Source organism: Manis javanica, chromosome 2 (assembly GCF_040802235.1).
Source record: "Manis javanica isolate MJ-LG chromosome 2, MJ_LKY, whole genome shotgun sequence".
Classification (NCBI taxonomy): Eukaryota; Metazoa; Chordata; class Mammalia; order Pholidota; family Manidae; genus Manis; species Manis javanica.
The window spans coordinates 22,219,156-22,241,948 of NC_133157.1; the positions used below are offsets into that span (position 1 = coordinate 22,219,156).

General features: G+C 42.2%; 1 protein-coding gene across 9 annotated transcripts in view; it reads right to left on the reverse strand.

The window, feature by feature from the left end:
* PALM2AKAP2 (PALM2 and AKAP2 fusion) overlaps positions 1-22,793 on the reverse strand; it is a 416,273-nt gene that overhangs the window by 160,429 nt on the left and 233,051 nt on the right. For 4 of the 9 annotated variants that reach the window (XM_036990572.2, XM_036990574.2, XM_036990575.2 and 1 more), the window contains one exon: positions 19,334-20,029. The exons of 4 other annotated variants lie outside the window; for them this stretch is intronic. In XM_036990572.2, the coding sequence (XP_036846467.2) occupies positions 19,334-20,029 (696 nt within the window). Of the gene's footprint in view, positions 1-12,103; positions 20,030-22,793 lie in introns of those variants that run through there. One more of the 9 variants, XM_036990582.2, reaches the window with a different exon arrangement.

Genomic DNA, 22,793 nt, shown 5'->3' on the forward strand with positions numbered 1-22,793 from the left:
TCAGGTCCAGCGCCTCTGGTTCTGAGCCAACTCAGGTATAGTAAGATCTCAATATGAGGGGGGCTGATGTTCAGGTGGTATATGGGGGACCAACCTTGCCAGTGTCACCAGGACTGAGGGGTTTCCTGGGATGCAAGCTTTCAGAATCAAACCAAGAAAGTCCTAAGCCAAATGGGACAAGTTGACTATCCTAACCTAAATCGTTATGGAAGAAAAAAATTACTCTTATATCTGTCCTTTCCTTTCTTGCTCCCACTGGTTTAGACCTATGGCCTCCCTGCTGGACTCTTGAGTGTCCTTGTAGCTGGCCTTCCTGCTTCATTCTCTGTCTATAGCAGCCCATCTGGCATACTGCTGCCTTGGCCAAAAATCTTCAACCTTCTTCTGCACTAATTGCTCACAGCCGCTCTCCTGGGTCCTAGGCTTTAATAGGGCCACAAACTTGTATGCCGATAAGGACCAGGCAGGTCATGTCAGTGAGGGATATAGCTGTGTTGTAAGGCCACAGGAACTGGTGGGGACTGCAGCCGTGGCCACATCAAACATTTCTGAGGCTTAGAGCAAGTACCTACATGGTGGCCACTTAAGTGTGTCTCAATATTGAAAAGTTGGAAATCAAGCTAAAAATTACTAAATAAACTATGTTCACTCCTCCTAAGTTGGCAAACATATTTTATACTGACTCAAAAGGTCAAGTTCAAACTGTGTTCTTGAATTCCTAGGAAGCCCATGTTGAGACCTGGTGGTACACAGTGAAGTCCTCTGGCTTGTTACCCACGTTCCTTCTCTTCTTGCTCCCGGTTCTGTCCTGCACCTCCAGGGGACTGCACTTCAGAGCTCCATCCACATACACCCTACCCCCAATACAATCTGCTTCCCCTTGTTACACCCCTCAGTGTGGCCCAGCCTTGGGAAGACAGACCTAGGGAAGAGGCCCACGCGAGTCCTGGAAGTGAGCCGGGGTATTTAATCAGAACATTCTGAGCCCTGGTGTCTGAAGCACAGACTGGAGCAGGAGAGGCTCTGAAAGGTCAAGTCCCCGTGACTCTATGACTCCTCACCCCATGGAAGAGGGTGTGGCCAGAGAAGGCCGTATTAAAGCCAAGGCTCAGGATAGGGCCTCCCTTTCCTTGGGTCTACGATGGTACCGATCAGGCCCACAGGAGAGCAGATGCCCCATCTAAAGGAGGCAGCTGAACATAATTCCAACTAATTCCCGCCTCCTGGGAATGTGGGTCCAGTGTGGCTGGATATTTTGCTTTTTCAAGAGAAGATAAAATTGTGGAATTCATTGCTTGTAAATTGAAATTAAAACCAAACCAAACCAAATGCCCTGTGTGAGTCAATACAGTCAAGGCCAAACACAATATATCCTTAGGCCTGCCCTTGAACTTTGAGTCTGCAACTTCTTCCCTGAAGACCACCCGGTCCCTCCACATCCTGGGCTTCTGCCACCTCATGTCCTCATTCTCTTCAGTTTCATCCTGTTCTACAAATCAGATGACCAGACACAGCCCGAGTTTCCTACCTTGTGTCTGGAATGTCCTCCTCTGGATCTTATCCTTGCTTCTGGACATCCTTCAAGAGCAAGTGCAAACCCAACCTCTTCAAAATGCCTGTCCTGATGCCTCCTGAAATTTCAGAGTCAGGAGACCAGAGTATGAATCCTGGCTCGAGAATTTTATACAAGTCACAAGGGCTTTGAACTGCATATGTAAAATGGGGTGAAATTTCCATCACCCTTGAAGAGCTACTTCTTGAGAAAGTTAAATAATATATGTTAAAACAGCTAGTACTGTTCAGGGCATTTAATCAGTGCTCAGTGAATGCTAGCAGAAAAAGAAAGAAAATTTAACTGCTTTAGCCAGCAAATTCTTTTGCAAAGGGCCAGACAATAAATATTTTAGGCTTTGGGAGCTATACAATTTCTTTTCTGACCAATCAACAAAGCACACCTGGACAATATGTACACAAAGGGGGATAGCTGTGTTCTGATAAAACTTTACTTACAAAAGCAGGCAGAGTGCCAGATCTGCCCAAGGGTGAGAGTTACTGACCACTGCTTCAGCACCATTCTTAGGGTTTGCTCTCTGGCTCTCAAAGCTGCTGTTACTACTACTAATAGCTAATACTTTAATTCTGCCCATATTTACCGGGCAGCATCCAAAAAACACCTCATGAGAGATTGAGTCCTCATCACCACTTTATACATGAGGAAACTGAGGCATCAAGAAGTGGCAGTTGGACTCAAGAATCGGAAGTGTGAGCCACAGTGCAGCACGGGTTCGGGCCTTGGGTAGCACCCACAGAGTCTTGTGTGTGTTTCTTCTCTGCTGTTGGATGAATGTGTGTTTGCAAGGAACGTTACGTCACCCTCCTGCTCCCAGGCATTGGTGGTAATTACAGCTACTGAACACACCCAACAGCAAGTCTCCTCCATCCAGGCAAATGGCACAGGCCAAGAGCCAATGTCCTCTGCTAAGCTGAGCATTTGCCTGGCTAGTAAGCACTGGGTTTGACGATGTTCTGCTTTCCTTCCTTAACTCTTTCTCTTCATTGCATGCCAATAGGAATATGAAACTGATCATAAATGGCAAAGAAAGGAATTGATTAGATGTAATGCTGACTGTTCAGACATCAGACATTCTTTCTAATGGTCTGTTTGGGTAAAGAGCTCTTGCTGCCCTGAGCACTGCTTAGTGTCACGTGCAACTGCCCAAAGATCATTAAAAGTAAAGGCTGGTTAGGTGTGGAGATGGCTGACAAAGCAGAGACGCCCATCAGCATCCTGGAGGTAGTGTGACCATACGCTTATTCATCCAAACTGGAACACTACCAAGAGTTAGGCTGGGGAAAAGTGCAAACTGGGACATGTGGTCACCTGGTCAGAGCAAGCTTTCTAAGCAGCCACGGGTGAACCTTTCATGCCTGGGCAATACTGTTCTGCCTTAGAGAGAAGAGTAATTGACCCATGACCCCAGCCCCAACACCATGAAACATTCATCTTATGTTTACTAACGCGTTTGACTTAACTGGAGCAAATCAAGGAAAAATAGGCCTAGTCCCTGGGAGTATGTGTTGGTTGCTGATTCAGAAGAGTTAAAGTCTACAGTTCTTAAGGTTAAAACTATATCTTTAATATTAAAGTGGCATATTTAATATACAGATAATGCTATGTTTATAATGTAACTTTCCACTTGATTTTCAGCTGTGTGTTCCTAAGAACTTACATTCTGCCTGAGCATGTATGTATACATGTACATGTGCCTGCGTAACTCTAAGGGCATCATTCACATCCTACTCTGTATGAAAGGAGCCCTCTAGAATTATGCAGTGTGCAACGTGAACAACCATACACTGCAGTGTTGCTGGGAAACTCCCGTCCCATTCCCCATCAGCCAGAACTGGTGTACTCTAGCAACCCTAATCCTTAAAAAGCTGGTCACCCTTAGGGTGATTTGTCTGTCTGTTGTCTACTTGCCTATTCACTTCCAAAAAGTAGTAAGTACCCATCCACTCACACACCCTATGAGGTACAGAAAAACTATTTTGTCTCTGCTCTGTCATTAAACTTTCCTGTAACCTGCTGATGGAAGTTCCATCTCTACTCAGGCCTGATGAGAGAAGGCCCAGGGCTGTCAGCATAACTCCAGTCCCTTCTTTCCTGACAAGGAGGAGAAATGAAAACCTTTCAGTAATGCCTTTTTTGGCAAGGACTCCTGTCACATCCTTCCCACTGAGTTTTGGGAGCCAAGAGGTAGCATTAAATCTTGATTGTGGTTTTGACCCATAGTCTCTAAGTCTGTGACTCTAGGTGAAACCAACTAATTTAGAGAGAGAAGATGCTGTTCTGATCCATTTCTGGAACTAGAAAATGAGTCTTTCATCATATGAATGCAGAGAGTCCAAGTAAGGCTCTGACACAGATAAGGAGTGCAGGAGTACAGAGGACAGGGTAGGGCTGATAGCAGGGAAGCAAAGGTGCGTGCAGGGGGTGATGGGAAATGAAGGCACTCAGCTGGTCAGAGTTGGATTATTAAGACTTCGCTAAATGCAGGGAGGAAAGGGACTATTCCAGTTCAGTACAAAACAGCACGAGCAAAGCTGGGGTGCATGTGGTCAGTGAGGGTGAGGGGATGGCTCCTTAATTAAAAAGGAGAATTTATGTTAGGGATCAGTGGGGACAGATGTTTGGTGGGAAGGAGAGATGAAAGAGAAAATGTTACATTTTAGCAAATTCAGACTTCTGGAGAGAAGTTTGATCTTAATTCTGGAAGGAAAAAGTAAAGAAGCAATTCTCTATTCTTATTAAGGCAGGGAGTGCCTTGGTGATGACTTGATGGATGGTTCTACAGTTGCAATGAAGGATTCCATCATCCAGCCATGACCTCAAGAAACGGTCTGCGAACTGCCTTCTCTTTCCAGCACTCGGCAAGGGGGATTTTCTCCTGGCAGATGAAAAGACCTGAGACAAAACTATCCTCAGCCAAACTTCAGCCAAGTAACTCTATTCAACTGGGAGCTTCCATGACTAGCTTTTATCTACTGCTTCTAAAGCTCTGAGCATCCATACAAACACGTGTACGCTTAGTGAACTGACGCAGACTGCAGAGCAAAAAGGCTGAGTGACTGGCCCAGACACTGTTAAGGAGCAGAAATGGTTTATTGCTTCAGATCCAGTTACACTGGACATTTAGCTAAGGGGCAGAAGGGAAGGAGCTTGCATTTTACCCATAGCTTCCAGTGTCTGGAGGAGGGAAGCACTGTCCTTCTGAGACTCAAATATTCGGAGTGCGTTTGGAGAAACCACCCAGAATAGATGGGCAGCAGTGTGTGTCTGCTGCACTCAGCTCCCAGGAGACTCCAGGTGGCTATTTACCAACTCCCAAGCCTCTCAGGGCCAGGAGAGAGGGGGGCATGAAAATGTCAGGGTTTAGCCCCAGTAAGGCCAATCTGTTTTATAGTTATTAGAGGGAATCCAGACTTATTTTCCATCGTACGTCTGGGTAAGTCAGGTCTTCCCCAGTGAATTTTATACTTGGGAGTGGCCACTGGGTTTCCATTGGGCTTGGGAAGACCCTGGAACAAGGCAGTAATGGGGGATTTGCTCAGGGACTCCTCAGGGCCAGGTCTGAGCCACAGCAGATTGCCTATGTGTTGGCTTTTAAAGGCCAGGGATTAAAGAACTTCTAGGAAAAATACCCTTCAGCTTGATGTATTTCTCTTCTTTTTTTCCTTTCCTTTCCTTTTCTTTTCTTTTTTTTAAATTATAAAGACTCATGATGCTGACATCCACCTAGAATGCCACCAGAATCACCTTAATTGTCCCCTAGTAAAACTACTCTTTAATAGGTGAGAAAGTTGGGGCCAAGTGAGGAAAAAGGACTTCTAAGTCACCAAAGAATGGCTTAACTGGGACGGAGTCCAAGGCCCTCGGTCCCTTCACACTAAAAAAATTCTGATTCTATGACCTCACATTCTTGTTGTTTTTCAAAACAGACCCAAGAACTTAAAATTCAGTGGTTTGGTCGATAAACTAGTATTATGTTGTACATTTTACAAACTGAATTGTTCGAACAAAGGTGAGAGAGGGAATTAAACATTTGGAAATCTATGCTAGATTGAATCCTCTGGTTTCATCTTAATTTTCTTTTGACCTGATTTCTCCCTATATTTCTTCTGTGTTTTTTCTATAAACTGCTTCAAACACTTTCCTTTTGTAAAGGGAAAGAAAGGAGAAGGGGAAAGCAGTGAGAAAAGTCTTTAAAAACATTCCTAAAAGGAGCCCTACAAGGTAAGTATTATTCTCATTTTACAGAAGAGAAAACTGAGGTTTGGTGGATTGAAATCAATAGTCCCAAATTACCCAGCTGGCCAGTGACAGAGTTGGGTTTTGACTTGACTCCAAAGCCTACATTTTTTTTTTCTTGGTCTACAGAGTTGAGACAAGGATTCCAGCCTGCAACCCTCCTCTGGACCACTCCTGCCTGCCCTGGGCTCTTCTGTGCTGTTTCCAACCCTCACAGCTCATCCGAATCACGTGGAGCCATTTAGTAAATGCCCCAGGCCTCAACCACACCAATTAAGTCAGGATCTCTGGGGTGGGGCCCTAGTATATTTTTAAGAAAATGTCCCAGATTCTAATGTGTGGCAAGCAAGAAACGAGAACCAAAGAGCTACAGCATGGCACTTCCTGGGAGAATTCATGGACTTTTTGAGAAGTCCAAATCATCATACAGGTGTGGGAGTGCGTCCTATGAGAAAAACAGGCTCATTCAATAGAAAAGAATAGAGAAGAGAATACAGAAGGGAAGAGAGAAGTGGAGATGTTGCTGAATCGTTCTTTTCCCATTAAGATCTGCTTATTCTCTAGCACTGAGCCAACGGTACAGCTTGCATTGACTAAATCGCTGACTTCCAAGAGACTGACAAGAGGTCCCCGGAGCAGCAGTCGGCTTGCTAAACTCAGAAGACAGACTGAGCTGAAGGCAGGAGAGCTTTGCTGAGGAACCGGACATCGGGCCTGTTAGAGGCCTGCCTGCTCCATATTGCGTCCCTTTCCTCCCCTCTGGGAATTCACGACTCATCATGTAACTGCTGAACTAAGACAGGAGGAGCCGGGTTAGATCTGGCCTCCGTTAGTGAAAAACTGCTTATGCCAGAGGCCGTTCTAGCTGGAACAGATGTTACTTTTGTTTGTTTAAATGATGCCAATCTTCACTGGAGAGTTTAAGTTTGCTGCTGATGCATTCAATTCATTCCTTATGAAAGGAACAGCATGACAGGCAGCTGGTGTACCGATCTGAAGTCACCCTGACCTGGGTGTGAATCCCAGCTCCGCGTCTCTACTCTGATTTCCTGTTGCATTGAGCAAGTCATTTTTTATTTCTTGCCCTAATCTTCAAAATGAGGAACTGGGGTTTTTAAGGGAATACAATGAGGCAAAGCAGTGTTTCCCAAATTTTAGGGGTACATGAGCATGGCATTAAATAACATGGAACTACACAGCAAGAAAATGAATACCGTTTTGATTTTTTTCCGTTCCATCTGATTACATTAAAACAGATGGAGGAGTATTTCTGATACTTCTCCAGCCTGGCTATTCCCTCCTTTAACAGTGAAAGAGTTGGTACCAGGTAATTGTTTGTACTATGAAGCAAAAGCACATAGCCGGACATTAATAACATCGATTTACACTTATTCTGGGGTTTCCTTCTACGGCATGTGCTACCTCCCTAGAAAAGGGCTACAAAGTTACTTCTTAAGAAAATTTAAGTCAAAGAAGTGGTTAAAATATCTAATAATGGTCCATAGGTGATATATACATGGGACAAAAATAACTAAGGTGATCCCCAAATGCTGAGGTTTAGGAAAACCTGAGTTAAGGTATGTGACAGAGTGTCAGGTTGAGTCTGAGTCTAGTTAGGATTTAGTCAGAATTCAGGGAAGGAAGAAATGACCGAACCCATTCACATACTACGGTTTGAAACAAGCTCTTTAGGAGAAAGAATTTGAGATTGCATATACTGACAGTGTAGACGATTCACACTGATTACAGATTACATCTCACTATCAGGCTGCCACGGCCTGATCTCAGAACCCGGCCTGAAAAGAGTAGGTCCACTGAGCATGTTTTCAAATCCTCCATGACTTGGAAATGGAAAAAGTTGGGAAATACAATTATCATCTTTAATTTGACTAGCCCCTCGTTAAAATTTAAAGAAAACACTGAATCACACTGGTTTTTTGATGACAAGCTGTGAAAGGAAAGATTGTATGCCCTCAGCTCTTTGAATTGTCAAATAGCTTATTATTCTAAGAGGAGGAAGTAAACGTTAGAGAATATTACTATTCTGTGACCACATGACATCAGCAGCCTGATAAAAGACCTAGGATTAGGAAGGAGAGAAGATCACGTTTAAATTTAATTTCATGTAGGATTTGCCTCTTGTTATTTTCCCTAAGAAGAAATATGAAGCCCCCAGAACAATTCAACTGTTGACTACAAAGCTTATTTATTTTTCCAGCAATGAAACTTTTTACCATGAAGCACATGATAACACAGTCCTTAAAACATTATGTCGTTCATTTAACCTAAAGAATGCACGGTAGAATAATCTGTATACTATAAATTATTGTCGAAAAAGGATTTTTTTCTCTTTTGAGTTGTAAATGAGCTCACCTGCCTTGTGATAAGCTATGATTAGTCCTGTGGGTTCTTTTGTTAAAAAGCAAAAGCACCAGATTCTGATATTGGCTTATATTTCTGCTTATAGCTTGTTCAAAATGTAAAATGCTTCTATCAGATTCAAATCCAAACAGTACAAAGCCTCATTCTTCCAAAAGGGTTCAAGAGACTTCATCTCCAGTTCGGGCTCAGCTATCACCCTGCCATGGTAAATCTCCTCTCCGCCTTGGACTCATTTGACCCCACCATAAAATGAGTGGATTACGGTGGATCAGGGATAACACACTCAAATGAGGAGCCAGGCAGTGAAGGGATGGTTGTGATGATGAAAAGGAGTGTGGCTGCTCTCAAGGGACAGCCACTATCAGCCCCAGGCAACTGTCACCTAGGAAAACAATTCAAGGATGGTAAAAGCTCCTTGGCCCGAGATCTTCTCTCATGTTTAATTTACTCTCTCTCGATGTGTTTTTACTCCCTCCTCTTTCTGTCATGGCTCCACCCCCCCTTCTCAGAGTCCCTTAGATGTAGGCCCTTGGGACTGAGTTTCTTGGGGCTGTCCTATGCCACCCTTCATTTCTTTTCTTCTTACATCAGCCTTCAAGTCCTACCTGGAAGCTGGGCCTGGGTATTTGGGGACATCTTGCCCCAGTCATATGATTCTTTTCCAGGGGCTTGATTTTGCCCTAAGTGGTTGGGCAAAACTCTGTCTGTTCAGACCGCGGCTGTTCAGTACCAAGGCTTGAAGCTGCATGCAGCTACTGCACACTCACAGAGCTGCATCTGGCTTGTGCCCCTCGAAGCCCAGAGCTTTCCAGTGCCCCAGGAGGAGGCATAAGAGAAAAACACTGAGTTTAACTGGCCTGACATCCTTCTTCAGGGAAGACATGTTTGCCTGAGCCAAAGGGCTGGTATATGCTCGTTTACCATGTAAATAAGAGTAGAAGAATGTCTAATCTACAGTGGAGACTTCTACAGAGTAAATGATAGCCTTGAGAAATTTAAAAAAACAACAAAAAAAACCCCAGCACCTCTAAAATATACAGAGAAGCTGGAAATTCATAGCTTTAAAATGATAATTCTCTTAATTTATTATTTTTGGCAGTGAATTAAAAACTATTTTAAACACTATGCCAGCAAAACTAACAGAGCTGTAGGCCAGATTCAGCCTGTGGATAACCATCTTGTGACTTCTGCATTAGATGATCTCTTTCAGATCTTAGAGTCTTAACTTCCAAATCACAAATCTTTGCATTTGTGTGTTAGCCATAAAGTGGAGGATTTGACACTACTTGAGAAAAACAGGAGAGGAGCTGGGCTGCTGGGGAGACAGTGTGTTCTACTGGTGGCTACAGAAGGGTGATAAAGCCTAGATTAAAAGGCACTCGCTTACTGCTGTCAGGCCCTGGTCCTCTTGGCTGTTATGAAATGGACAATAAAAACAGCAATACAATCATTAACAACAAAACTGCCTTTGCTTTTTTCAGAGATGGACATGGCACTCTTAGACTTTACAGAGTTGTTTTGGACAATTTTGTTAATCCTTTTTATGAATGGGGATGGAAAAACTGTCCAGCAGAACAACAGGTAATTGAACAGACAAGAGAACAACAGGTGATCTACCCTCTGCTTCTCCTTCAGATAGAAGTGATGCAGAGATACCTCCCATCCTCCAGGGGACAGCAGCATTATCACAGAACATTTGCTTGAATAGGTAAAGGTGCAAAATCAGAACTGGTGCCATTTTGGACTTTTTTTGCATAGGTGGCTCCAATATCTAAATATTTCTGTATTCTGTCTCAGCTGTATTCTCATACCACCTTCATGATGCCTTCTGTGTGGAAGTAAAGAGAGCTAAGTTCAAAACTTGTCACTCCCACCCTAATTTTTAGCTCTGCTATATTTTGCTATCTCTGTAACTCAGTTTCTTCATGTATAAAGGAGAATAATAGCAGAAGTCCACCTCATAGGGTAAATGTAAGATAGAAGGAAATCCTACCTACCAACAGTAAATGACTAGTTCTATGTTGGTAGAATGGACATAGGGAAGGAACTATGTTCCCTTCCAAACTTCTCATTTTCTCATCTAAATTCTTCCTGCTATAGTTTTATAGTTATAGTTCATCTGGTAATCTTTTGTCCTCTGTGATGCAAAATGATCCCTAGAAGAGAATTATTAGGTTGAACTATATGCAACTATCAAACTATATTCAACTATATTCAAATAATCAACATTATTGATCTACAAAATGGCAATTTCATTCAGCTCAATATAATATAAAAGCAGTCACAAACTCAAAGGAGGGGAAAGCCACTTCCATTTTTATACTCGTTCTGAAACACACCTGAACAGCTATAATCTTTGCATCTGGGAAAGGTGAGACCTTTGGTAGAGGGCCAGGCACTTTCTCATCACAAGTAAACTAACATTTATTATCTATTTCCAGCTTACAAAGTGCTTTGCATAAGTATAGCTTCCTTTAACTCACAACAACACTGGGGATGGATGTACGCACAGTTTTTCCCATGCTACTGGACATGTTACTATTAGTACCGCCTGGAGTTGTGGGATGTGCAATGTGCTATCATGGTTCCAGCCTACATGTCCACACACCACAGAGTATTTCAATTCAAAAAGAGAATAATGTAAAGAAAGCCCTGTCACTCACTGTGGAGAATAGATCAGACAAACTGTAACTCCACAAACATTCAGATCAAATGCTTAGAGGTGTAGTAGGGATCCCCCAGTTTCGGTATCCCAGCACTTCAGGCAAGGCCAAGATGTCCTTGCATTTCCTCAACTTTCTATTGATTGAAACTCTTGCTAATTTCAGTTTGACGGTTTGCACAGCCTACAAGGCACCATTTACACTGCAATCTTCAGATTACCTCCCAGGTGTAAAGACATCAAAAATCAATAGTAATCCACCATGGAACCCAAAGAGATAACTCCCCAGCTGATTTCATGTGCCACATCCTCAAGAAAACAACTTCCTGTGCAGCTCTACAGGTGATATATCACATCCTCCCTGGTCGTTCTTTTGTGCAATAACTTTCTGACATTTTATTGCGTATCGACGATGTGCCAGGCCCTGTTTGAGGTCAGGGGTTAGCAAACTACAAGCTCGAGGACCAGATCTGGTCCACTGTCTGTTTTTATAAGTAAGATCTATTTGGAACATAGTCACACTCATTCACACATGTAGTGTATGGCTGCTTTCTGGCAGAGCTAAGTAGTTACGGCAGAAATTACCTGGCCCACAAAGCAAAAAATATTTACTATCTGGCCATTTACAGAAAAAGTTTGCTGACCCTATCATCCTAGGTAAGGAGGATACAGCTGTAAAGAAGAATAACAAAGTCCCCAGTGTCTTCATATGCTCCTCTCTAGAAGATTGCAGTGGATGGTCTCTTATACTTAACCTAAGGGGCAGACAGAGTTAGACCCATAGACCAGTCAATGCTGCTGCTGGGGGTTTGCCAGGAGCAAGAAAAAGGATAATACGTGTGCAGACAGATGTGCGAGAGCAGGTATGAGAGAGGAAATGTTGGGAGATGGGATTAGTTAGTGTGGAAACCAGCTAGGACAGGCAAGTCACAGGGATTCCCACCAAAGGGCACCCAAACCCATGGATGGCCAGTACTATGTGATCAGAATCACGTGGAGACATGATTACAGATGCAGGTTACTGGGCCCCACCTCAGAATCGCCATCTGAGTTCCACAGGTGTGACTGAGCATCCACATTCTTAGCAGGTACCTCCAGGTGAGGCTGAAGCACACTCAAGTTTGAAAGGCACTGGATCAGTGTTCAGTTTTAGTGAGCCGTCGAAGGCGCTCCTAGCACAGTCTGGCCTGATGCGCACTCATGGCAGGTGAGAAGGGGAAAGAATCGGGTCACAGACACACAGAGGTAGATGCAGTGAAAAGGCAGTTTATTGTCTATTAATACTGTACAGAAGAACAGAGAGAAGCTACATGTACAGCATCGGCTGTCACTGGCAGTGTTATTTCTGATGTCGGTTTTTGTTTTGTTTTCATCCGAAGGAAACAGAACAGTCAAAGTACACTTCAGGTTACAAAGTACAGCAGCTAGCCCAGCAAGTCTAATTCAGAGTAAGCACGACAGGCTCCCGCCCCACCCCACCCCCAACCAACCACAAAATGGGTATATTTACAGAGACGTCACTCACCCCGAGTGAGCTGCTAAAGCTGAAAATTCCATCAACAACCTACATTCACTGAAAAGCTGCATCAGACACAACATTTTCTAGAACCCCTGTATGATTTTAACTCTACTAGGTCAGGAGCTTGAGAGGAGGATAGAATGTTCCAGAACCCCACAAAGGCTAGCACTCTTTCCACTAGAATAGGGAATCACAGAATTGGAGGGGCTGCACACAGAGTAGTTCAGATCAGGCATTGCCCAGTGGCCTCTTCGTTCATGAAGACTTGTTGCAAAACCAAGGGACTGGATGGCTCCCTACCCGTGTCTGCTAGAGACTGAGAGCCTCCCGAGGTGACGTGAGCCTAGGCTGGCTCTCCCTCAGCACCCACAGGTACTGACTGCACAGTTCTTCCATTTTTGGGGTTGTCTCCATGAGGCTAATGCTCACAGCTGGCTTTGAGTTGAGCCTGTTGGAAGGATGCTAGTGGTGAAGAAATGAAAATGATTTGCATGGAAACCAAAGGGATTATTTTTCTTGTAACAGAGAGAGTGTGTATGACCTGGCCTTGTCGGACAAAGGATCTTAGTCTTGCAGGGGAGGAGAAAAGGGCGCAGAGAGAGGAAGGACACTGCCTGGTAAGAGACTCTAACAGAAGTGATGAAGAAGCTCTGAGGCTTGAGCTGCTCTGTCTCCCAGAGGGAGGAATACATGTGGGTGAAAATCTTCATGAGACTGAGTGTGATTGCAAAGGAAACTCAGGAATTTGGCAGTAGAAAAAATAGGGTAAAAAAACTCTAAAAATTCAGAATTTCCATTATGGATGATAAAGACAATTCTTCCCTATTTTTACTTAACTCTGAAGTATGATGCAGTCCCACTGATATTTACAAGGCTAACAACACCTGGTAAGTTTTATATTGTCATTTACACATTTATATGTATGCTGCAGATGGCCAGGTACTTTTGACTCAATATTTCACATATATGACTCAAATGTACCATAGTGAGTGGTCCCTTAACCTCAAAAGTAGCAATTACTCCTTAAATATGTGAGAGATGGACTTTGATAGTTGCTGGGCTTGGCTTATATTTAAAATAGCTATCTGATTCCAAAAGATCCTTATATATTATTAAAGGTGTTGCTCAGAGAGCTAAGCCATAAAACATAGTTTATCTAGTCACAGGTATAGAAAGCTTGATCTTACAACCTAGGTCTGTTTGGAAAAACTGAATTTCATGCAGTGGTAGTACAGCAGCAGGTCACGGAACTTTCATTCATACTCCTTCCAAGGTGTGGGCTAGCGCTACAGAACTCACCAGAAAGTTACCTGAAGGGAATGGAGAAATAACTAAATCAAGGGTGTTTTCAAACTCAAGCTTCATAATACATATAGATTTCATTATAAAAATATTTTTCCCTAAAAAAATACATAAAGGTAAAATATTTCATTTCTATAGCCTCTCCTTACTCCCACCCATATCACGTTACTCATCTTAGGCTATAATGAATGGGCATACCCCTTGGTTATGGCTCAGTCACGCCCTTTGAGTCCATCTCTCTTGCTTTTTCAAGCTATGCCCATTGTGCTTAAGAATACACTCCCAGACCCAGATAGAGAGTCCACAAGTTCGCCTCCCTACAGTGGGAAGGACTGCCAGAGGTCATGAGTTCCATGTGGCCTGCCCCAGGAATGTCTGAGTCTGATACTGCAGATGCAGGCTCAGAAGAGAACACAGGGACGTGGTTACTTGGCAGGGAGGGCTGAGGCAATGCCCAAGCTATGCCTTCTTTATCCCCCCGGGGCCAGACCTGCAAGGTTCTACCTCATCGCTCCTGTGATGAAATTCACAGCTCTGAAGAGGGCTGGGTAGGGGTGGGGAAGAGAATGTTGTGTTAATACAGCTTTGGAACACAACCTGCAGTTTTAAAAGGACAGAATAGAAGAACATAAACAGTGATGCTAAGGCAAACTTTCAAAAATGGCACATCAGAACTCTTTTTGTCATTCATTTTGTTAACATCACAAGGCAGATACATTCTGTAAACATATATACCATACAGTACATTAATCATAGGAAATAAAAAGAAAGCCACCCTGTAATTCTTTTCTTTGTGTATTTCTGTTCTTTCACTCAAGAAGGACTGCCTGAAGTCTAGGGAGAATTTTATGGTTCATGAGACACACTTTTCTTTTGATAAAAAGGCAGTGCCTTGCAAAAAATAGCCTCAGGTGACTAGTAAGAGGCATTAGGGGAGGAGATGACCATTTACACCTCAACCTGTAGAAACTTAGAAAATAGTCAAAAATATACAAAAGTCATTAATTTCAGGAAACATTTTGTTGTCCTGCTTAGTAAAAGAGAGCATTGAAAAACGATTTTTTTTATAAAAGTTAAGGCTGTCCAGATCTTTGATGCAGTAAGCCTGCAGTCCTCAAAATTACATATTGTCTTTTAATGTTAAAAGCAACTGTTTATTTGCTATGGTTCTGACCATCCTATGCTAGACTGGAGTGGAGAGGGGAAGCAGAGGCCTATTTAAGTCATATAAAACTTAAGTGGGAAGGGTGAGGTTGGTCTAAGGATCCCCAGTGAAACTGCCCTTTGAAACTTTCTGGATGTAATCTCTATTCTATTTTTTTCTACATTCAAATAATTAGTATATTGGTTTTTATAAAATGGGAATTTTATTATGGAGTTTACTGAAGCTACAAAAATATGGACATATAACTGCATTGTGCTCCTTATAAAAGAGTGACATTTCTTTGTCCCTAGAAAATGCAGGAAAGTTTTCCTGATAAGACCAGAAGAGGGCTACACCATGAAGGTGAACTGGTAGCAGTAATCAGAGATCACATCTTGCTCATGACTTGGAGCTGTTTGGTGACACAGACCATAACTTCCCGTACCTGCTGGGTTGCCCTAGCCAACAGGACAAAGGATACTTTCCAGTTCTATCCTAATCAGTGCAGGTCTTACAGACCTTGGTTAGTAAATTGAGGAACTTCTAAAAGATTGCATATTTACAATGTTTCTGAAACTTATATCTTAACTACACTGAAAATTTGTGGTTACAATAACCAAAAACACAACTTAAAACTCCTAGCCTTGGAATGGATTTTGTTTGTAAACAAAGTAACATTTCGAGAGATGAGAATATTCCCACAAGGAATGGGCCCTTGGGAGAGTTCAACTCCATAGTGGCTCCAGTGACAGAGATGGCTGAGCTTCTAGATCATAAGACCAAAAAACCACCCTCCGTGCATATTTTGTCTATGTTCACCTATGTCTTAAATTGACAGGACTTTAATGCTGTCTGAAAAGAACTTGTCTAATAGTTCATTTTTGCCTCTGTCACCCTATGTCCTCCTTCCTCTTTTGCTGTCCATTGGTTCACTGGCATTAAACAAATGGTCATTGTCAAGGGTGTTCTGTGGTCCCTTGAAGGGAAATTCTGAAGGAAGTGAAGACGAATAAGTTGTTTTCACACTTGGCATCCACATTTTGCTCTAGAGATGACAGAAACAGAGCTCTCTAGGAAACTACATAGCCATATATGGAGGAAACTAGAACAGGCAGAAATTTGAAGCATATACATGTCTATTAACATTTCAGAAAGGAGTCAAATCAAATGAATCTAGGATTTGTTTACTTTCTAAAAGTCTAAATAATTTTAGGTTGTTTAGACCTCAGGAGGTTTAAGGAAACGATGTTTTGGGTTTGGTCACAAGGGAATTCCCAGCCTCTTGTCCTCTCTACTCACAACCCCAAGTGACACCACTGGACATTGTCAAATCACTGTTAGAGGCAACTAATTTTTACTTATATAAGGAACTAATATAATTATTAATAGGTACAAAGTAAAAAAGAATTCCCCTTAATTTGTCCTATTGCACATCAAAGGAAAACAGTGGCAAGGATATACACATCATCGAGACTTCTCAGGATATGTAAAGCTATACTTTATCATTTTATCTATTCAAGGATCTTGAATTAAATGCCACTGAAAATCTCTATAAACAATGTAATCTCCCTCCTTTCCCTCTTTCTCCTCTTTCTATGATTTTAAAAGAAAGTCTAACTAACCATTAGCTCAAAAAAGATCATGGTTTGCAGCTTCATTATTAATTCTCTACTTAGTCTCATTGTATATAAGTCAATACCCTGTATTTTGGGAGGGTGTGATAACCTTACATAAGAAAGTTTTGACAGAGAGAATGCCAATAACCACAGGGAAGGCAGGATGTTCACAATCACAAAGGTGTTGACATTTTCATTATGAAGGGTAGGGGACTCACCCCATAAAAGTACTGGCTGAGGCGGAACCCCGTTAGGACAGGAATGATGTATAATATGCAAATATATGCCATATTCAAACACCTCAAGCACTTACTGTGGCCTCAGAGCATTTTAATAAAGGTAACATGTCTTTAAAAATCATCAAGTGATAAGCTTTAATACTAAAAGTATAGAAAGAACTCTCATAGATAACTTGCCAATCCTTATAATAATAATTGATGAATGAGAATGAGGTTATCGTTGGTCTTTTGAATCTTATGGGTAGTGCTGTGGTGAGAGGGGAACTAGGCCACTTATAGAAGGAAGAAAAGGTCATTTCAGGAAATTATCAGTCCTAGAAGACTGTTTATCACACGGCAAGCCCAAAGGTTCCCAATTCTACCATTTCACTTCCTGTGCTTTTAAAAACTCATTGAATAGTTTTAATTCCCAAGTGAGCAAAAAAAGATAAGTTATGGTAAACTTTTAGATTGTTTCTTCCTTAGATAAATTATTAAAATAATAGATTGTCCAAAACACTGAAGCTGCTTTTTTTCTATGTAAATAGGTTTACCTGGCATGTCCTTTTATTTAATGTTAAATGACACTTTAGAGACCATTTACTGAGGAGCATGAAGCTGAGAACAGTGAGATTTACAGCCACACGTCAGATTATTATTTCTAGATAAGAGAGCAGTTTCCTTCAATTACAGCTGCGTTGGTGAACCTGAGACTGAGAGGTAATTCCCTCAGCTGTCCAAAACCAAGCCATGTATGGAATTCATCTACGAAAACAGAACTTCAGCTCCTTTTTCCTTCTTCCACTTGTTTGTTTACACAGTGGTGATAAAATGACTCACTCCGTGCTCATTAAAATATAATTCTTTGAGAAAGATTAACTTTGAACAACAAAAAATATTATTTTCTTTCCCAATTGGAATAAATATAATTTCAGGCCAAGAAATTAAAAAAAATAATAGTTAGATTTAGCACTAAGAAAGCTATTTAAGACAAATTTAATTGGCTCTGTAATAAAATTTTTCTCAAGACTTACTTTTTTTCTCATTTGCTTTCCACAGAGGTTAAACTTGATGTAGTATGTCTTAGTGAATGTTTGTTGAAACCTATGTCCTAGGGAACATAGGTTTGTGAATGATTTACAATGCTATGACCATTTGGGCAAATGAAGTTAAGATATCTCTGTTACTAAAATCAGTTAAAATGTTACATCTTTATTAACACATTATTATTTTAATAAATTGGTTCCCTTTGGTTTTACTATACACGTGGCTGTGTGCTCTGGGGGAGTGCTAAGAATTTATTCAAAGAATTGTTCATCGTGTTGCAGATTAAGAACTATTCTTTGACGCAATGTTCTGAAACCTTCAGAATTTTAAGAAACATGCTTTAAGAAGCTCAGCCAATGTGCCACTGAGCATTTGTGGAAAGATAGGTCTTTCTTAATCTTTAAAAGTTTTTTTACATTTTATGGTTATTTTGAGGGGTGGATAAACCTACATGGTGACAATATAGGAAACACTCTCTTTCTCATGGGGACAGAAAGAAAAAAGCCCAGAAGTAAGGCTCTATAATGAGCTGGACAGGTAAGATGAACAGTAATTAAGTTACAGCACCATCCACAATGAAGTGAGAGCATATTGCAGCAACCACTGTAGGTCAGAAAGACTGTTTTAGAAATATGGTCACTGCAGAGGTACTACTCAAAACGATCCCTTCGTTGAAAACAGATTGACAAGATCAGAAAATATCCGTGAAAAAGAAAACAATATAAAAATTTACAATTTCTTGAGAGAATAGAAGCAAGGCTTGAAGATTTGCCTATGTTGGGAGATCACTACTGATGCTTAAAACAATGTTTCATGTCCTTAGAAAATTAAAAAGGGTGTTTCTTTGCTAAAGGGTCCATCAGTTAAGTCGTAGGAAAAGAGAGAGCTGCTGATGGGCAGCTTATAGAACCAGTCCCTACATTCCAGCTGTGACAAGCACTGGGTTCTTTTCTCTTACATCAAGTTCACTTCAGTTTTAACAGAAGGAAAGCCATAGATGCACAATACTGTAATCTGGAAGTTTACGTAAGGCAGCAAAAAGCATTACCCTAGATTGGACATCTAAGTAAGGTCCACTTTTGGCTACACTAGCAACTGGCTAGAGCCAAGAGCATTTTGCCACACAAGATATAAAAGCAAAGATCCACAGCAAGGGAGGCAAATGAGAAATCATCGAAATAGTAATATATGACTACGTTACAGGATCACACTACAAAATGAAACCCCTGGTGCCCATGGGTTCAATTCCAGTCAAGTAAATTAAGGCTACTATGTAACTTGGCTGATGTGAACAGTCCATTCCAATCGAGCAGTAAGGAATTGATTCACTCTTGAAGACACAAGGAAAGGTTTAGAAGGGGAAGCAAGTTCTTGGAAAGAATGAAGCACACACATGCACGTTGTCTCTCAGGTGAGGAAACTGGAGAAAAACGTAAAGGGGGAAAGAAAGAGAGATCAAAGCAATCCAACTGCAAGGCAAGGCAGGTGTTTGCTTCCAGTTCACAGTATTGCAGTTAGTGGCGTAGTGAGGTCTACGTGAGTGGTGGAGAGCGCAGAGGCCACCCAGAAGAAAGGGGGAGAAAGAAGTGGTCACATGACAACACAGCATTGACAGCGCTTTTTCTTTTGGGTACCTGGGGCTGGCTCTGTGGCTAGGCTCTCTTCTTTCCCTTCTGGGGACGAGGGCTCGGTGGTGTCTGAGATTGGCCTCCCAGACACAAGCTCAGCTGCGTTCCCATCAATAGTGGACACGTCCGTCACTGTCTTCTCCCGCAGTGACTTCTCATCGTCTTCGTCAATGAGGACCAATTCTGCCTTGATGGTTTCATCATAACCTAGCACCTTTTTAGTCTCCTCTTCATCCTCGATGTTTTGGTAGCCCATGAAAATCATGGTGACTGGTTGATCCAAGTTTGTCTCTGGCCCTTGGGTGCTGGGGGCTTGGACTTGCTGCCCTGGATTCCCAGAAGAGTGATCTTTCCTAGACTTATGTACCATTTCTAACTTGGCTTCTTTGCAGAGCATGTGTTCCTTAGTGTGGCTGAGGCTCCCATCTGCAACCACAGTCCTTTCTGACTCATGCCCTCCTCTTAAACTTGATTGTCCAGCCTTCTGAATAAGCTCTTCTACATCCTTTGAGCTTAATTTGTGCACTCCATTTTCTACTACGGTGCCTCCTGAATGTACCTCATATACTACTTTGGTACCATCATCACAGACCTTGACTCCTCTCTGATGGACCCCCTCTGGGCCAATGGTGGATGTAGAGAGAATCTTGGTCTCTCCTGTTTGTTTGTCTTTCTCCACATTAATTTCCATGGCGTACACAGCTTGAATGAAAACAAGAGAAAGGAAGTGCATGTTACAACAAAAAAAGCCAGTGAATGGTTAATTGCCAAACAGATTTTTTTAAAAATGTTTTGTGCCCTTCTAGACTAACTGCCAAAGCATCTTGAGTGTTAGAGTGAGTGCACATTGTGGACAGAAGTGGTTATGTATGTATTTTAACATAGCAGCTTAATGCACTGGAAACAGATGTACAGAGTCACCATATACCAGTGGTACTTCTACTTCTGAGGAAGATCAGCTACAGACACAAGCAACTGTTTAGATCCAGTGTAACAAATTACAGGGAGGCTGGCAACATGCAAGTTTACCTTGATGGAGAGCTTACTCTAGGCTTAAAAAAAATTTTTACAGCCTATGGTTAAGATGTATCCTAGTTCCAACACACCTTAAATTTCTTTTTAAAGCTCTTTCACCAAATATTCCACTGTTTTTTCCTACATTTCCTTTTACTATTAATGCAGACTTTGCAAAGGTTTTTGCAGGGGAGACATGGCTACCTCCACTGTACTATAACAGGACATTTGCACTTTAGTCCATCAGCTAGGTCACCCAAACAGAACAGAAACAGAACAGATAGAGGCAGCAGCATGCCATGACACTGGAATTTGAAGATCATGATCACAGAAGGCCTCTTTCTTCTCCTGTGCATACAGTGCCAAGTCTGCGTGATTCTGCTACATACTTGCTCATCCATCACCTTCTTTCTGTTCCACTGCTACCACTCAATCTGGGACACTGTTTCCTCTTCCCTAGGCTATTGCAAGAGCTTCCAACCAGATCTTCCTGCTCTAGTCTCATCCTCTCCAACTCACCCTAAATCTTGCTGCCTGTCTGGGGTTCCTGAGGACCAGCTCTATCCTGTCATCTGGAGTGACACTCCATGTTACCTCAGAGGCTCCCTGTGAGGTTCACACATTCTGGATGGGAGGAACCCGGGTGTTAGACCCATGGGCCGACTGTCCCTGGGCACCCTTCTCTTTCCCTGGATGACCCATGGATACCTCAGCCTCTGCAGCTTTGAAATGGAATTTATCTTCTCCTCTCAGAACTCCCCAAAGCCTTCTGTTAAATAATACCAATACCACCTAGTCTCTCAAGCAAGAAGCCTCAGAATCACACCTGATTTGTCCCTTTCTTTCTAATTATCCACAGCCAAACAATTGCTGAGAGTAATTAAATTATACTTCAGATCTGTGCCCATGTGTCTCCTCATGACCAACTCTGCCCGAAGCCAGGCCCTCTTCTGCTGTCTGCACAATAGCCTTGCTTCTGATTTCACCTGCCACTTCTCTCCTCCTACAGACAACAGGCCACAGGTAGCCCGAGGCTTGCTTTTGTATGGCCAAAGGAGCAAAGAATGGTTTTCACATTTTTAAAAGATTGTAAAAGGGAGGAGGGGTGGGGGAAAGAAGGAAATAGGAAGGAAGGAGAAAGGAAAGAATTCAAAAAGAGAAAAGGAAAAAGAAAAAACCAAATATGTGTCAGAAGCCAAAGTGGTCCACAAAGTCTAAAACATTTATGGTCTGGCCATTTATAGAAAAAGTCTACTGACCCCTGCCAGCCTATGATCCATCTTGCCCCCAGAGGACTTTACTTAGAAACCATTGGTTCCTTTTGTCTGTATAAGACAAACACCAGACTCCATAGCAGAGCATATAATTCCCTTTGGAATCTGCAACCTTCCTTTCTGGGCTTGTCCGGCAGCCATCTCATCCCACGTACACTCCAGCCGTAACAGACTTCTGGCTGTTCCCCGGACACTCAGCATCCTTCCCCCTGTTGTCTTAGCCTAGGCCGCCTCTCATCCTTTCCCCTGGTAGTCAGTCTCCTAGAGCCCCACATCACGTGTCTGCTTATCACTGCCTTTGAGTCCCTACTCTTTCAGAATGACTACAAATTCCCTGTGTTCCAAACTACCTGTTGAATCATTCCCTTTCTAACACAACCAAATAGTTCCTGCTTTTGTTAAAATTCCCTTCTCCTGAGATGTCCTACTTCTGAGCTTCCATATATCCAAATACACCTCATCCATCCAGGCCTAGGTCACCTGCCCCTCTTCCATAACTGTTCTTCGATCCTCCCCTCTCTAAGTCATCCCTTTCTTCTTGGGGTTCTCTAAATACTTCTAAACTTCTCCAAAGGCATTGAACACATTCCGTTCAGTAGTATAATTATTTGTGGGAATGTTCTACTAGCTCCGCAGATTTTTAGGATTCTTGAAGGCTGGTTTTTTGCCTGACATCTTTCTATGATTCCCCCTCCCCAGCAGCACCTACCTTAGAGCCTTTTGTATAGAAAATACCTGATATACATACCTGAGAAACAAATGCTACCAACTACCCAAGAAGTCTAACTGGGTTGTCTTAATCTAGTCACAAGTACTTCGTATGACATGACACCAGTGATAAGGTACACACAGTAATTAACTTTTGGACTGGTTAAGAAAACACCGATGGTACTGTTCCATCTGCTCAGGAAATCAGTTACAATCTGTTCATGGTTCACATTTAAAACTAAAAAGACTATGAAGCAAAATCCAGTGCTTGATTGTCATCATGTCCATTTTGAAAGTTTCACTTATTCAGCACAAAGACCTTGAGTTTACTTCAGTGACCCAAAGGGAGGACAGCCAGTATTTGTCATAGAGGAACACAGACTCACACAATGACGGTGATGTCAAGAGAAATGTTTGTCTCAGGTACTTCTTGATTTCCCATAAAATGTGTTATCAGGGAAGTAGAATAA